Source organism: Vombatus ursinus, unplaced genomic scaffold (assembly GCF_900497805.2).
Source record: "Vombatus ursinus unplaced genomic scaffold, bare-nosed wombat genome assembly UNPS02014818.1, whole genome shotgun sequence".
Classification (NCBI taxonomy): Eukaryota; Metazoa; Chordata; class Mammalia; order Diprotodontia; family Vombatidae; genus Vombatus; species Vombatus ursinus.
In genome coordinates, this window is record NW_020954596.1 from 58,430,308 (window position 1) to 58,447,012 (window position 16,705).

General features: G+C 41.8%; 1 protein-coding gene across 2 annotated transcripts in view; it reads right to left on the reverse strand.

Moving 5' to 3' along the window:
* Positions 1–5,183: 5,183 nt before the first annotated feature.
* SCFD2 (sec1 family domain containing 2) overlaps positions 5,184–16,705 on the reverse strand; it is a 414,713-nt gene continuing 403,191 nt past the window's right edge. For both annotated transcript variants that reach the window (XM_027836564.1, XM_027836563.1), the window contains one exon: positions 5,184–6,427. In XM_027836564.1, coding sequence (XP_027692365.1) covers positions 6,335–6,427 — 93 coding nt within the window. In that variant the 3' untranslated portion in view covers positions 5,184–6,334. The remainder of the gene's footprint in view (positions 6,428–16,705) is intronic.

Here is a 16,705-nt window from a genome sequence, read left to right on the forward strand (position 1 = left end):
ATGAGAAAGTAGAGGGAAGGAGTATAAATAACTCCTAGGAGTTTAGCTGTGGGACGAAGGAGAGCTATAACTGGAGGGGATGGTAGAGGGAAGTGAAGGTTTTGGGGGGAAGTTTGGTGGGTACATAAGCATTTCTGTAGCTAGCAGGAAAGGAGCCAGTGGATGAGAAGAAGTTGAAAATTATGGGGGTGGAGAAGACGGCTGAAGAGGCAGATTGCCAGAATTCACAAGCAGGGATGGGATCAGAGGCAAAAGTTGAGGGGCTGAGGTCCTCAAGCACAAGGGCTGGGTGGAGAGAGCCACGGTGAGCCAGGCATTGAACAATCTGAGGTACGGAGGATGATGTGAATGCTGGAGGAGAATGGCCACCAAGTGTGGACGGTGGTAGGAGGAGACCCTGGAAGTGGCACTGAGGACAAGAAACAGTCTGTTCCCTACAGGACATATTATCATTATTTAATCAATATTGTTGTTATTTAAAGCTAGTGTGGTTTATTGAGTAGAGTGTTGGCCTTCGGGTAAGGAGGGCCTAGGTTCAGGCAGTGACTCACTTAGGCATCTTCCCAGTACTTATTTGCTGAGAAATAGGTTGTGGTCCCGGAGAGGAGTTCCCCATTTCGAGAAAAATCACAGATCCTTTTAATATTAGTATAAGTGATTCTCCTGGGAATTTCAAAAACAACTGTAAAAATAGTACTAATGGAGTCTGATACAAATACATAATGTTCTGCATTCACATTATGTGTAAGCAAAGTACATAGTAAGCACTTAATTTTTTTTTTTATTTGAACAGAAAACAATAGGCTGCTAGGTTAATGGGACTTCTGAAAACTGTAGGTATAGGACAGGTTGGGTTTGTACGGAATTATTTCCCCACTTCCTCCTTAATTTTCAGGGAATGGCTATTCTCATAGATATACCATTTTTGTAGGACGTGAGCATATTTATTTTAAGTGAGGAGGTGCACAAAGTATTTAGATTATTATTATAACAGTGTCGCAGCACTTATTACATAAGTATTACTCTATGGCACATAGTGAGTGTTTTATAAATGCTTTATCCAGGGTTGGGGAACCTGTGGCCTTGAGGCCACGTGGCCCTTCAGGTCCTCAAGTGAAGCCCTTTGACCAAATCCAAACTTCCCAGAAAAAATCCCCCTGGCCACACTTGAAGACCTAGAGTGCCACATGTGGTCTCGAGGCCACAGGTTCCCTTGGTTTTCTCCCTTACTAACCTATTCAAATTGACTGAACATTAACACTGCAGATATCATCAAATACATTGTGTGGCTGGCCTAGTGGCCTTCTTTCACCAAGAAGTAGCAAGGATTTAAAAGCTCAGACTCCTGACCATCCCTAGGAAGGAAAAATGGTTCTTACCTTGGCAAATTCTTTCCTGTCAGCAGCTGCCTCACTCCCCACCCCCTCACTCTCCTGCTCCAGCCAGGTGAGCTGACTTGTCTCCACCTGTAGATTTAGGCCTGCCCACACTTGGAGGTCAGTTCTGACTTCAGACTAGAAGCACAGAAGGGGCCTTTGCCTCAGAAAGCAGTTGGCATGTTATCAACTTCCATTCTTCGTGCTGGCGCCCTATGCCTATTATTCCCCAGTCTTTTGCTCTTGCTTATCTCTACCTGCCTAGGTGGTTCCCCCTCTTGCAGCCTACTCCCTTTGCTGATTCCAGCCTCCAGCCTCCAGCCTCCTCTGATTCCCACTCTCTGTGCCTGCCCTCTGTTAGCACTGGTGTTAGGTAAGGCACTGAACTGGGAGAAGGCAGCATTGTTGTGAGACTAGAAGACCTACTTTCAAACCCTGGTTCTGCTAATTACTACCTTAGTGATTTAGGGCAAGTGATTTACCTCTCTGGGCCTCAGTTTCTTTGACTAAAAATGAAGAGGTTGAACTACATGATTTCTGAAATCTCTTTCAACCTCTAAAATCTTCTGCTCTTTCACTGGCTTTCATGCCTAGTTCCTTGTCTTGAGTCCCATGCTGCACTCGCCACCCTTGGATAGGTGCTGATAATCAACAATGATTATGATAATATAGATGTACATGTACATATATAGAGCACTTTGGAATCACACAGTTAGTATATCTACCTTAGAGGGTTCTTCTAAGGAAAGCATTTTGTAAACCTTAGGGAATTATACAAATGTGAATGATTATTATATAAATGTAAGTTATTGCATGTTTGGTATCTTTTGCTAGATTATAAACTTCTTGACAGAAGCCACAAGGCTGTTTTTTACATCTTTGTATTCTCAATGCCTTATATCTAGTAAGTGCTAGGTAGATGTTTGTATTCCCAGTATGGATGACATTGTACTTCTCCACTTGGAGTTCTCAAACCTTTTGGTCTCAGGACACCTTTATTATCTTTAAAACATTTCGGACTCTCCAAAGAGCTTTTTTTTTTTTAAAGTGTAAATTATATCTTGATATTTACCATATTAGAAATTAAAACATCAATATTATTATGAAAATAGTTTTGCCTCATGGACCCTCAAAAGGGTCTTGGGAAACCCTCAGAGGTCCCTGGATCATACTTTGAAAACTGGTGGACTAGATAATACCAATTATTGTTTTCCTTTTCCCTCTTCTTATTCTCCTTGTGGAAATTCCAACCCAGCCTCCTGCGCCCCATTTCATTTTTTTCTATCTCCATCATATCCTGTAGTAGTTTCCTCCTCCTACTTTGATCCTTTCCTTCATAGACAACAGTTATTTTTATTCTTGAACCCTTCCATATCTCCATGAGTCATGTAGCAGTTATCATTTCAAGTATATACACAAAGAAACAAGGCCTAGGGAAGAGAGTGGCTTGTCCAATGTCACATGACTCCTCAATGATAAAACCAGAAAGAGAAACTCTGCTCCATTTTGTATGTTACCTTATCTCTAGATCTCCATTTTATTACCTATTCCCCTTTTCCATTTGTCCCTACTTTATTGACATTTAGTCTTATTCTTGCTCTTCCTCAGAGGGGAGGGAGAAGATAGAAAATGTGGATAAGACAACAGTCCCCGACCCCATGAAGTCTAATGTCTAATAAGAGGGTAAGAAAAACCCTCAGATAACTCCACTATACAATATTACATGAGGGACGTGTGAGGGGAAATGCGGGGGAGAAAGGCAGAATCATTTCTTTCATAGAAAACCTTGAATTTTTTTTCTGCTAACTTTTGAAAAGAAGTTTACCTAATGCTAAACAGGGTCTTGAGAAATATCACCAAGGAAAAATGTGGGAATGTTACTGGCTTTTTCTCCAGAAAGATTATGTTCTCTTGAATTATGTATGTATATATATATATATATATATATATACACACACACACACATACACATATACACACATATATGTGCACATATATACACACACACAGTATACACTATATATGTTCTATATGTGTGTATATACACACATACACATATACACACATATATGTGTACATATATATACATACACACAGTATACACTATATATGTTCTATATGTGTGTATACACACACACAAATATATGTGTATATACAAATCTACACATGTGCACAACAGCCATTGAACTACTGTGGTCCTCATGTCAATTCAACAAGCATTTACTAAGCCCCTACTATGTGCCAGGCACTCTGTTAAGCATAAAAGGGAAAAAGACAGCCCCTGCCCTTAAGGAGGTTACAGTCTAAATGGGGGAGACTACATGAAAACTACTATGGACAAACGAAATACATACAGGATACATTGGAAATAACTAGCAGAGGGAAGGAATTAGCATTAAGGGAGATTGTGAAAGCCTTGGGAGTTGCAGGAAGCCACGGAAGCCATGGAAGCTGGGGGTAGAGATGAGGAGGCAGAGAAATCCAGCCATGGGGGACAGCCAGTGAAAAGACTCCAAGTACTGAGACGGAAATGGCTTATGTGAGGAATAGCAAGAAGCCCAGTGTTACGAGATCATTAAGTATGTGCAAGGTCTAAGAAGACTGGAAAAGTAGGAGGGGGGACATGTCACGGAGTTTTAAAAGCTAAACAGAGGAATTTATATTTGATCTGGGAGGGGATAAGGAGCCACCGGGATTTATGGACTAGGGGGCGACGACGTGGTTAGACCTGAGAGTTAGTGGGGATGGACTAGAGTTAAAGACTTCAGGCAGGCTGACCAACCAGCAGTCTAGTGCAACAGACCAGGTGTAAGGTGGTAAGGGCCTGAACCAGTGGAATAGCACTGACTCTAATTCTGCATCCACCTGATCCCCTCTTTCTTCCTTTAATTCAATTCCACTGCACACGAATTTTCAAATGACTACTATATGCACGAATGCCTGTGGTTTCCCTCAAGGCTCAACACCTGCAGGGGAAAGCCTTTCCAGATCCCTCCCACGAGATCTTAGCTCTCCTTTCCTCTTCAAATAATGATATATTTATCTACTTCAATGTGGTATTTCCCCAATAGAGTGTAAACTCCTTGTGGGCAACATTGCATTTCACACGTCTTTGGCTCACGGCTTAGGACATAGGAGGTTCTTAAACCTTCCAGGGGAAGCTAGGTGGCAAAGTGGAGTCAGTAAGATCTGATTTTAAATCTAGCCTCAGACTCTTACTATTTTTGTGACCTTGGGCAAGTCACTTAACCTTTGCCTCAGTTTCTCCAACTGCAAAATGTGGATAATAATAGCACCTAGCTGTTGTAAAGATCAAATAAGATAATTGTAAAGTACTTAGCACAGTGCCTGGTATATAGTAGGTACTTAATAAATATTTGGTTCCTTTCTTAATAAATGCTGGTTAAGTTGAAGTGATTTGAATTGAATTGAAAAATGGTAGAGCTACAAAGGCAAAACCCAAAGACTTCCTGCCCTCAAGAAGATGACATTCTGCAGATGGAAATACAAACCCAAGCCCAGAGCTAGAAAGCACAAAATAGGAAATGAGAAGGGCCTTCTCTGTGGAGGGAGAGAGCCCTAGTAGCTGGAGGGCTGTTGTCCAGACCTCAACTACCCCAAAGAACAGTGCCAGTATATACCCTTGGAGGATTCTCGAAAATAAGCTAACTATTTGCTCTGCAACCAGCAAGAAAACAACCAGTGGTGAAAAACTCGACTTTACTTGCTCATCAAGTGATTTCTCCAGGTGTCAGGGTTTTCCCCACAATGAAGATATGTAGCCAATTAAAGCTGCAGCCATGTTTGGGAGTTTGTTTGGTTTCATTTTATTGCTACAACCTGTACATCAAATCACAACAGGTATTGTTTCCAGCTTTATCAGCCAGTGCAAACATCTTTTGTGGTTAACAGAGTTTTCCCATCAACTATGGAATCAAATCAGATGGTGTTTTTCCCATCTACAATCATGTCTGGTCCCAGATAGCCCGTTTGTTTTTTTTAGAGCTCTTAACATTACCCCTCCTTCATCCACTGGGTTTAGGTTCTCAGCTTCTGATTAAAAGAAATGTTAGATTTTCAGAAACAGAAGCTTTACATTTCAATGCAGATTAGAATTAGCAAAGGTTGGCCTAAGGAAACTTCAAAGCGGGATATAGCATATGCCTGTTGGGACCAATTATTTTCTGCCTCAGCCTTCCCCTTGAGCAGGGAGGAAAGCTTAACTGGAGAAAGTGGGATGCAAATCTGTAACCCAGTCTCTAGCATTCTGAACTGCCCTCCCGGTGTGGAATGGCTGTTCTGTTCCTACAGGATGAGTCTAGAGAGCTTAGGAGGACAAGCTAGTTTATGTTGTAGTCCTCTTGCTAGAACACAATAGCCCTGCTTGCTAACCCCCAACACCCCTTCTCCCCCAGAGTTTAGGACTTAAAAGGAAAAAACAGTCCCCAATCTCTGCAATGGTCCTGTTTGTTACAGATATTTCACAACCTCAAAGAATAACAAACCTGCCTTTCTCCCTTACTGCAAAATACATATAGTCAGCTTAACCATTGGCGGTATTGACTAGCTACAAATAAGAAAAACTGTAATTTATCTAATAGGTTTTCCAACAAGTATTTCTTTAGGATTAACGAGCTGGCAAGTCTAATCACCAGACAGCAAAGTAGAGGGTTAAGTACAACTGGGAAATATCACTAATCAGGTGGGAGCTGAATGAATGACAGCTTGACACCTTTAGAAACAGGAAAAGGGTCTTTTTTTTTTTTTAAACTATTACAATCCAAGCAAAGTACATTTCGCCCCCCACAGTTATCAGGACCCTTCAGGCAGAATTCAATTATACCTACAATTAGCAACAGGGCAGCTCAGTTTAGGAGGCATATCTCCACCGGTGACAGACAATAGTACAGGTATTTCCAGCCTGGCTAAGTCTTATCTTCTTAGCAGATGTATCTGGCTCAGATGCCAATGTCTGGATGAAGTCGATCTGTTGCAAATAACAGCTCCGGAATGTTAAGTGGTTTCAGCAGTCGCGTGGACAGAACAATTACCTAAGAACAAGAGGGGAGAAAACACCACATACAACTGGGGGGGGGGGCAGGAATTGAATCCTGACTTACCCATGATGAAAGAAATGAAAAGGGCATGGAAATTTTTTTTTTTAAAGGACTGGAGTTGTAGGGGAGACAAACCCCATTTCCAAGGCTCAAGAATGGAATACAATCCAATTTAAGAATTTCTAAGGTTCACAACTTGGAGGAGCCTGATGATGCCTACCATGTGTCCCGTCTCACAATCCGTGCTCCACGTCTACCCACCCTAGGTCAGTACTTGAACGCTCTGCTGGGTTCTGGTCTCCACCGCTGTGGATAGCAACTCTACTGCTGAGAATCTGGTTATCATTTGGTTCTGCATTTGTTTCTACTTTGTTAGAATTTTTTTTTTTGGGGGGTGAGGCAATTGGGATTAAGTGACTTGCCTACAGTCACACAGCTAATGAGTGTTATGCATCTGATCAGTTAGAATTTCTGCTTCCTCCTTATATTATCCCCTGGCTCCTCAAAGGAACAGAAGCATGGAATGCCTTCAAAGATGAATAGGTTACTCCCTTTTGGACAGTCTCATGGATAATTTTCAAGCATATTCTAGCCTGGTATCCTGATAGCCTGTCAATATGGAGCCTGGCATGGGTGGAGTGATGCTCCGGCCTCTCTAGGCCCCAACACACACTTTCCTCTGATTTGGGCTTCCATCCCCGGAGCAATTCATTTCCTGTAACCAGGCTTGAAAGCACATGGAGCCTTCCAGAGCCAAGTAGGCACTGGATCAGTGGTGACCTTTGCTTTGGGCATTTCTGCCCTAGAAAGGACAAAGTATGGTACACTGCAAAGTGCAGGATTCGGAGCTGGAGGTCAGGGATTCAAATCCACATTTGCAGCGTTGGGCCGGTCCCTTGGCTTCCTTCTGTGTAAAATGGAGTTGAAATAGTTGGCTTCTAAGGCACCTTCTAGCTCTAAATCTATGGTCAAGGGCAATGATAGCCAGGATGAGGTGATGCCAAGGGCTACATGCCCTGGAGGGAATTAAATAAAGAAGAAGCAGTATGGCATGGTAGACAGTGTGTGGGGACTGCCATGAAGCCAGAAAGACTTGGATTCATATCCTTCCACTGGCACTTAGTACCTATGAGGCCATAGTTTAGGTGGTCCCTAAACCTCTCAGCCTCAGTTTCTTCATCTGTAAGGTGGGGATTATAATGCCGGCATTATCTCCCTCCAAGTGTTGTTGTAACTGATAAAATGATGTAATGTGATTTTAAAACATTTATGGCACAGTGGATAGAGTGCTGTGCCTGGAATCAGATGACTCATCTTCTTGAGTTCAAATCCAGCCTCAAAACTAGCTGTGTGACCCTGGGCAAGTCACTTAACCCTATTTGCCTCAGTTTCCTCGTCTGTCAAATGAGCTGGAGAAGGAAATGGCAAACCACTCCAGTATCTTTGTCAAGAAAACCCCAAACGGGATTACAAAGAGTCACACATAACTGAAACAACTAAACAACAAAAGTACTCTATAAATTTCAGTTATTATCATGTGACACTGAGGTTTTCCACAGCTTAGTGGCACAGGGGACAGAGCGCAGGACTTGAGTCAGGAAGTTCTAAATTTAAATCCAGATGCAGATAACTACTAGCTGTGAGTCAAGACATCATCCCAAATATAGTTAGTCTTCTTCAAAAACAAAGGATGAACAACAACGGACCCTGAGCAAGACACTTAACCTCTGCCTGCCTTAGTTTCCTCATCTGTAAAATGGAGATAATAGCACCTACCTCTTATTGCTATGAGTATCAGATGAGATATTTATAAAGTGCTTTGCAAACCTGAAAGCATTGTATAAATATTATCTATTTTATTACTTCATTATTATTATTATTTTATGGGTTATGGTGTAAAAACAGAAAATGCCAATAAAACTTTAAAAAACAACAACAAAAAGAAAGTGGGGGACTTCACACACTTGTGACTGGATTTAGCAAATCAACAATTGAGAGAGGAAAGAAAACCCAATTATAGAAATGGAATCCAAAGGAGAACTGGCAACATCTACTGTATGGAGACACGTTGTGAAAAATAACATTGATTATCTAGGCCACACTTGGGTTTTCTATGAGATAGATTCTGGAGGAAGGTATGGTCTCTACAATAGTTGGTTATTTTATTTCCTTTTGAAAGGGAAAATACCTTTTTATACTCAATATGATGTCATCCTTGCTATCTCTGAGGCAGAAAAAAAAAATGCAAAAAAAGCATGACCAGTCCTTCTATGGACTTCTTTCCTGAAAGAAGTCAAGTCCCAGCCCAAGCATATCACTTCTCAATTTATAGTTTATATAATCTCACTATCAACAAAGCCTGCTGAGTGTGTGGCACAGTATGAGGTTCTGTAAAGATATCAAATTCCAGACTGTTTCTAGCCTCCAGAATTTAAAATCTAGAACACAATATTAATTCTAAGAACTCTGTGTAACTCTCGCCATTAATAAAAGAACCTGGTAAGGACCAGCCTTTCTTTTAGTTTGCTGTGGCCCCAGAAATCAAATTATTGTTGTTGTTCAGTCATGTCTGACTCTTCATGACCCCATTTGGGGTTTCTTGGCAGAGATATATGGAGTAGTTTGCCATTTCCTTTTCTAGCTCATTTTACAGATGAAGAAACTGAGGCAAACAGGGTGAAGTGACTTGCCCAGGGTCACACAGCTAGTAAGTAAGTGTCTGAGGCCAGATTGGAACTCAGGAAGATGAGTCTTCCAGACTCCAGTTGGTATCTGGAGGTCTGGCAGATTCTATCTACTGTGCCACCTAGCTGACCCTATTGCAACCCCAGGTGACTGGCTATGGTATCTCCCACTGACAGACTTCTTAGCCACCTTGGTACCAAAGGAATTGCAGCTGGTCCCTCTATGGTTACAAGCAGGCCAGGTGTAAAGGCAAGATCACAGAATCACAAAATGTTAGCAATCCACCATTCTATCCCCTCCTCCCAACTTTACAGATGAGAAAACTGAGGCCTAGGGAAATGAAATAACTTGCCCTCAGTCACTCAGCTCATTTGTGTCAGAACTAGGACTAGAACCTAGGCTCTCAGACCAAGGTCATTTCTATTACCATAGAGGTGCCTGCCAACATTCCCAGTATACCTGAATGAGATTAAAATGGAATTGGGAAATATTTAGCAAAATAAATAAATCTAAAATAGAATACAGATTATGTTAACATGAGGTTTTCCAAGTCAATATGAAGCCCGAGGTTTAGTGGCCTTCCTCTCTGAGTTGGACACCACTGCATTACAATATATTGCCTGTAACAGGTTGGTGGAAGCTTCAGCTACACTGGTAGCTTTGGAGGAGGTGGTGTGTAGGGAGGGAAAGCAAAAGGAAAGGCTAGATGGGGTCAACGTATTGACAATGAGCAAAAAAAAGTCACTCCCACCAGTCTGCACACTGTATTTCACCCATAGTTGATAGAAAATGTATACAACATACATATATGTATACATATACAATATACTCAGCTAGAATAGATAGCCAAGTTCATCCAAATAATCAAAGCACATCAGCTTTAGGCTTTGAGAATGTTGGCCCTAGAAATATATGAAGGTATCTCATTGGGAAGGGAAGGGGAAATTGACTGAACATGTAGTTGAAACTTCATGAGTACCATGTTGTTTAGAAACAGCAAAATATGACTGGGTTTGAGTACTTCTGTCTCATGAAACCTTTCCATTCCATAGAATTGAGACCTTCTGGTCCACACAGAACCAGATAATGCAAAAGGCTGTTTAGACCTTGCAAGCTAAACTAGGCCTTCGTCTCTACTCCGTGAGGAAGAGAATTCTCCCTTTCCTAACTTGAGGACCCTGAGGCAGGAGCATGGTAATCCAAAGAGCAGCCCCTCCTCCCCATCTAATTCAACTTCTTCATTTTCTAGATAAGGAAAACAGAAGAGGTTGAGTGATAACTCAGATTCAGGTCTTTGAACTCTCCCTCAATGTTCTTTTCATTAACTTGGCTCTCCCTCGCCCTCGCCCCCCCCCCCCCTTTGTCTCTCCGTACTCACAGGCCCTCCGGGAAGGAAACTGATGGCCTGGTGTCCTTGAGTTGTACCCAAGGAAATTGTTGGTGGAAATCTGCTGTTGACTGATATAGATAATACTTTCTCTTCTCCCTCTCTTTTCTTTTTCCTTCCCTTTTTGTTCTCTATAATCTTTACCTTAAAGGGTCTGATTAGTGAGAGCCCAGGTCACTGATAGTACTCAAGGCTAAAGACCTCCCATGAAGGAGGCAATATGGTATAGTGGAAAGAACTATGATGTGGTTTCAGATGATCTGGGTTTAGATTCCAGCTTTGCCATTTACTTGCTATGCGAAAAGCCTCAGTTTCTTCATCTGTAAACTTGGGATAATAGTAATTACATGACCTACTTCATATGGATGTTATGAGAAAAGCATTTATTGAACCATAGAGCTTTAGAGAAACAGGTTATTTATATATATGTATGTATATGATATATGGTCATATGTATATATGAATATATTGTTATATGTGTGTGTATATAACCATATGTATACATGGTTATATATATGTATGTACATACATACATATATATATATATATACACACACACACATATATATATATAGTAGTACCATTCGACCCCGGCACAGTGTGATACATATAGGAAACATTTATAAATATTTTTTGAATAAGTGAGTGCAGACTGAGTCAGGGTTCAACCCACAGTAATATAAGAATATTATTGCTTGGTCCAGAGGTTCTTAATCTTTTTTGCAACATCCACTTTGGCAGTCTGGTAAAGCCTATGGGAGCTCTTCTCAGAATAATGTTTTTTTTGTTTGTTTTCTTTTAAATTCATAATTGAAGGAAATGCTAAATTTTAGCTAGATGTTAGTGAAAATAAAAGTATATTTTCCCCTCATCCAAGTTCATGAACCCTCCCCCCTGAAATGTATCCATGGACCCTCAAAGGCTTAGAGCTACTGACAAAGGGCTGGCTGGCATCAAACTGCCTTGAGATTTGTCTCTCTTTCTAGTGAGGGGGGTCAAGATTATATTTAGGTGGGTCATAGGATCACAGATTTAGAGCCGGAAGGAAGTTCGGAAGGCCAATGAAAATTTCTTTTTTTTTTTCTTGGGGGAGAGGGGAGGAGTATTATCTACTCAACCTTTCTTTTTCTGCTCATTCATTCATTAACATCTATGGAATAACCACTATGAGCAAGGCAAAATGCTAGGTCAGGAGTGGGGAACCTGTGGCCTCGAGGACACATGTGGCCCTCTAGGTCCTCCTCTAGGCCACTTGGCACATGAGGACCCAGAGGGCCATATGTGTCCTTGAGCTAGGAGATCAATCTATCAGCTCATTCCATCCAATTAAAAGGTCAGCAAAGAGAAGACCAAGTGAAAAATGGAGGAGGCTTCATTTGACTCAAATGGATTATACTCTTAAACATGAAAGTAAGTGTATTTGAGACAAAGCCAACAATTTCTTACAAAGCTCATGAATTACACTGCAGCCTCAGGGCAACTATAATTTGCATGTCAACAAGCTTGGGTGATTGCAGACAACTACATCCTGGACAATTTTATGATGCTGCTCATACATGGGGAACAGGCGTTCAGTGCCAAAGTGGGATCAGCAAGCAAAAACATTTCCTGGAGGGTGGAGGGGGCTGAAAAACATTAATGGTAGCAAGATGGCCACAGGGCTGTTCGAGGCCCAAACCACTCCATGGCCTTCTGGGCTGCTCTCTTTCCCAGGAGCTCCTGAGGTGGAGCTGAGAGTTAAAGACAAAGACAACTATCTACAGAACGCTTTTGTGTTCACATCCCCACTGTCCTCCCACACAAACAGCCCAGCCCACGGACAGGGATTATTCTCTTTGTTTTCCCCTTTTCCAAGATGTCTCTTAATTTGCAGGTGCCAGAGACTTTCCGTTTCTACGTCTTCTATAGAGCAGGAAACACTGGGGATGATGCTCAGTTAGCTGGGCTCCTCATTCTTGGCCTCTCTCATTTCTTACCATTGAGAAACTGTGGAGGGCGGGGCACAAAGGTTTTTTTCCCCACTTTTCTTTTGAAATCTTTCAGGGTGAAAGTATGCAACTGTGTGCCCTTACACACACACACACACACACACACACACACACACACACACTCTCTCTCTCTCTCTCTCTCTCCCTTTCTTCTCTCCCTCTTTCCTCTTCTCTCCTTCCTGTAAAAGGAGGAGGCTGGACCCCATTATTTCAAAATTCCCTTCCAGTTCTAAATCCTACGTTTCTCTGGCCGTGCAAAGTTCTTGAAGAAATGAAAAGACCATCTTCAAGTACCAGCTTTTGGAGCAATGAGGCCAGTTTCACGCTGGGCTCCAGCTCCTGAATGGGCTGTGCCTTCCTGGTCTGCCAGTAGGATTTATCCAGAAAGCACAAGCAGGAACTAGAAATTGACCATGTCAATTTCTCTCCTGGTCTTAATCCCTTATTGTTGATCTCAAAAGGAAGTTAGATCCTCTGCCTTTGGAGAATAATATGGGATCTGATCTTGATTAGAGGCTTCAGAAAAAGCTGTTGTTAATCATTGTAGTTGCCAGACCAGGCCTCATTTCTCCTCCAAACATAGATTAAGTAAAATCATCACCCTTTTTTGAAACTTACTACCTGTAGTACACTACTTAGATTCTGTTGGATGTTAAGGGAAAGAACTCAGATGAAAGCACCTAAAAACGACAGGACTAAGATCTTTTCTTCTCTCTCTTCTGCTTCTCATTCAATCTTTACAAACACACAGCAGTTGCCAAGAATAAAATTTTCAGTATTCCAAAATAGGGAAGTCATTTGGAAGGACTTGCTTGGTTAATTAAGTCAATAAACATTTATTGAGCACCTACTATGTGAAAGTCACGTGTTTGTGTGCTTGGGGAAACAAAAAAAAAAATGGACATAAGATCCCTTCCCTCAAGGAGCTTACAATCTAATAGATTGTAATAGGAGAATTACTTTGATGTTCCTGCATGTCCAATTTTATTTATGCATTATCAGGCTAGAAAATGTTGATTGTTGATTTTCTCTGGCTGTCCCCCATGCTTGGAATGCTTTTTTCCCCTCATCTCCACCTACTGGACTCCCTGGCTTCCTTCAAGTCCCAAATGAAATTGGACCTTCCACAGGAAGCCTTTGAATTCTAGCACCTTCCTTCTGTTCATTATTTCCTATTTTTCTTGTATACAATTTGTCTGTAGATATTTGCTGGCTTGTTATCTCTTCCATTAGATTGAAAGCTCCTTGAGTGCCAGGGCTGTCTTTTGCCTTTCTCTATATCCAGAGAGCTTAGTATGCTTAGTATATCCAGAGAGCTATGTGCCTGGCACATAGCAGGTGCTTAATAAATGTTTACTGACAACGTAAAGAACACTTCCTGGCTCTGGAGTCACAGGATCTGGGTTCAAATCCAACCTCTGATATTTACTACTTGTGTGACCTGGGACAGTTATTTAACCTCTGTGGACCTTAGTTTCTCTCTCTACAAAATGAGGGGGCTTGATTCTATGGCTCCTGAGGTCTTGGCTAGCTTCATATCTATGATCTGATGATTAAATGTGGTATACTCTGATCCTCTGATTCTTTCCTGCTGTACCTTAGGCCCTGATGGACCATCTCCTGTTTGCTTAGTTTGTCTTCCCTTCCCCAGGGTACTACAGCTGGCCCTCTTCTATATCCTGTACATTAAAGTTAGAATGACTTCTAACCCAGGCTTCCTGGTTCCCATTTTTGATGTAAAAATAGCTGGTGGTAGTTAGATCTAAGCTGTGGATCCCTGTACTGAGTGGGTGGGGAGGGAAAAGATGGAAAGAGGTAAGGAGAGAAGGAAAGGGAGGAACACGTACTATGTGCAAGTCATGTGTTGGGTGCTTGGGAAACAAAAAAATTTACTATTTTTTCGTTGGGAAAGAGATGAGGAGGAGGGGGAAGAAAAGGAGGAGAGGGAAGAGGAGGAGAAGAAAGAGGGAAGGAGAAGAGGAGGGAAGAGGGGAGGGGAGGAAAGGGAGGAGGGGTGGGGAACGATAGGGAAGATAGGTTTAAGGGCGAGATAGTATGAAGACAGATAGTGACCTCTGGGTTCAGAAACAAGCTAAATGCAGTAGATAGTATAATAAAGGTTCTGTGGCAACTCAATCTCTTAAAGGAGGAGTTGATGACTAAATATTCCACTATAAAAATAAAGAATTACTGCTTCTTAAATATGCAAAGAATTAACCCACCCACTTCTTGCCTTCATCTTTTCCAGCTGCCTTCCCCTCTTTCAGGTTAAGCCTCCTCCCCACTAGTTCCTCAGCGCACTCCCAGGCACCATGCCCTCCTCTCATTCATGGGCTTCCGTAGCCATCCATGCCATTCTCATCAAGGTGGGCTCTGCCAGGAATGCTTGGCAGGGGAGGCCGTCTGCTAGGCAATGAGTGAGTACAGAGGCTGAAGGCTGCAGGATAGAAACATTCAGCCAAGCTCCGGAACAAAGGAGACCTGGAAAATATGCCTGACTTACATTGAAGACACCAGTGATGGGGGGTGGGGCTGCGAGGGGAGGGGAGGGAGTTGGGAGATTTGTTCTCTTATCTACAGCCAAGTCTCAAAGATGAGTCAGGAAAGTGGGGGAGGGGTCATCATTAACCAGGACTCTTTAACTTCTCTGCTTTCTTTCTTCTTGCCTTTTTTTTGGCTATTGAACAGCACATCCATCAATGGATGAGTGGAGAAAGGAGACAAAACAAAAATTAATAAGCTTTATAATATGATTGTAGCTCTAAAAGGTTTGGCAGATAAGTGAAGAAAGTTTTTGGGAAACTCAAAGAATCATCAAACATTAGAATTGGAAAGGACCTCAAAAATCCATGTCTCACCAGAAGCACAAATCTCCTTTCCATCACCTCAAAGACCATGTAGCCTCCACTTGAGGGCCATCAATAACAGAGAACCCACTATCTACTGGTCAGCACATTAGATTTTTGAAGTTATCTGGATTTCAAAATCCTTGTTATACACTCATCTACTTTTAAGAAGGTTAGTTAATTTTTGAATGTACCTTGGGGGAAAAAAAAACATCTGTTTGCATGAGTGGCAAGGATAATACACTATTACTCCTTCTTATTCAATCAGCCCTTGACTGTCACTTGGGGTTTGAAAATGCTCCTTTCTCATTTTAATGAACACAAATGCACCCAATGTCCCTGAATACCTTGCTCAAAAAATCACTGAACCTAGTGTGGTTTCTGTATTTGGCTTGCATGGAATACTGGGCATGAAAGCCTGGTTTTCTGTCTGTTCCAAACAGCTGAAGACTAAATGTATCTCAGGCCTAAGCAATGGCAAAGCTCCAGGCTGGGGCAGCTGAATGTCCAGCTCTTAGAAAAGTGAATAATCCTAAACAGGTGGTATAGCCTTTCAGCTTCCTTGTAGAAATCTAGGTAATCCAACTCACTCTATCAAAAACTTTGAGGGGTCGGGTGGGGAGGGAGGGCTCACAAATAAATAAATGGCCTGCTCACTGTTCTTCTCTTGGACTGTCTCCTTTTGGACTCTCTCTGGAGACCCTTAACCCTTTGACGGAGTGTTTTTTACACAAAGGACAAGTGACATTAAAAGCTATAGTTTAAGCTCTAAATCCTTTGGGAACCAAAGTGCACTATGGGACACTGAGGTCAAACCAGATCAAAGTCACTCGAGATTCTCTGTCCTTGCTGTCAAATGTCCAACCTTTAGAAAAAGGTTGCTCCCAAGGGCCACGCATAGTTTTGAAAATCTCTCTTTCTCTTACTCACAAATGCTTTGCTATTCTTTTTGACTACGTTTAATGTATTTAGGGACTGGATTAGCTTGTCTGTCAGGACATCACAATTTAATTATTCTCAAGAACAGCCAAGAATTTGTTTCAACGTTAGGGAGGGAAGTGAGAAGCTAATTGGAGAGAAGTAGGGTGCTTAATCACCCCTTGAATGAACGCTTAACAAAGAGAGTGCTGCCAGAGAGGAGGAAAATAGCTGTTGGAGGCATTGGGTTTAATGATGCAGCATTCACTTGGTTTGCCTTGTCAGAATATCCACCAGCTGTGAACATGGCAGGTGATTTTAAGGGCGGTGATAAGTGCAATCAATGATTGACTACTGCCTGGCTCAAGAGCTTGTACAATGTCCCTAATCACTACTTTATCAAATTTTAATTTCTCAGTTTGGTATGCAAATGTCTAAATGAACTGGT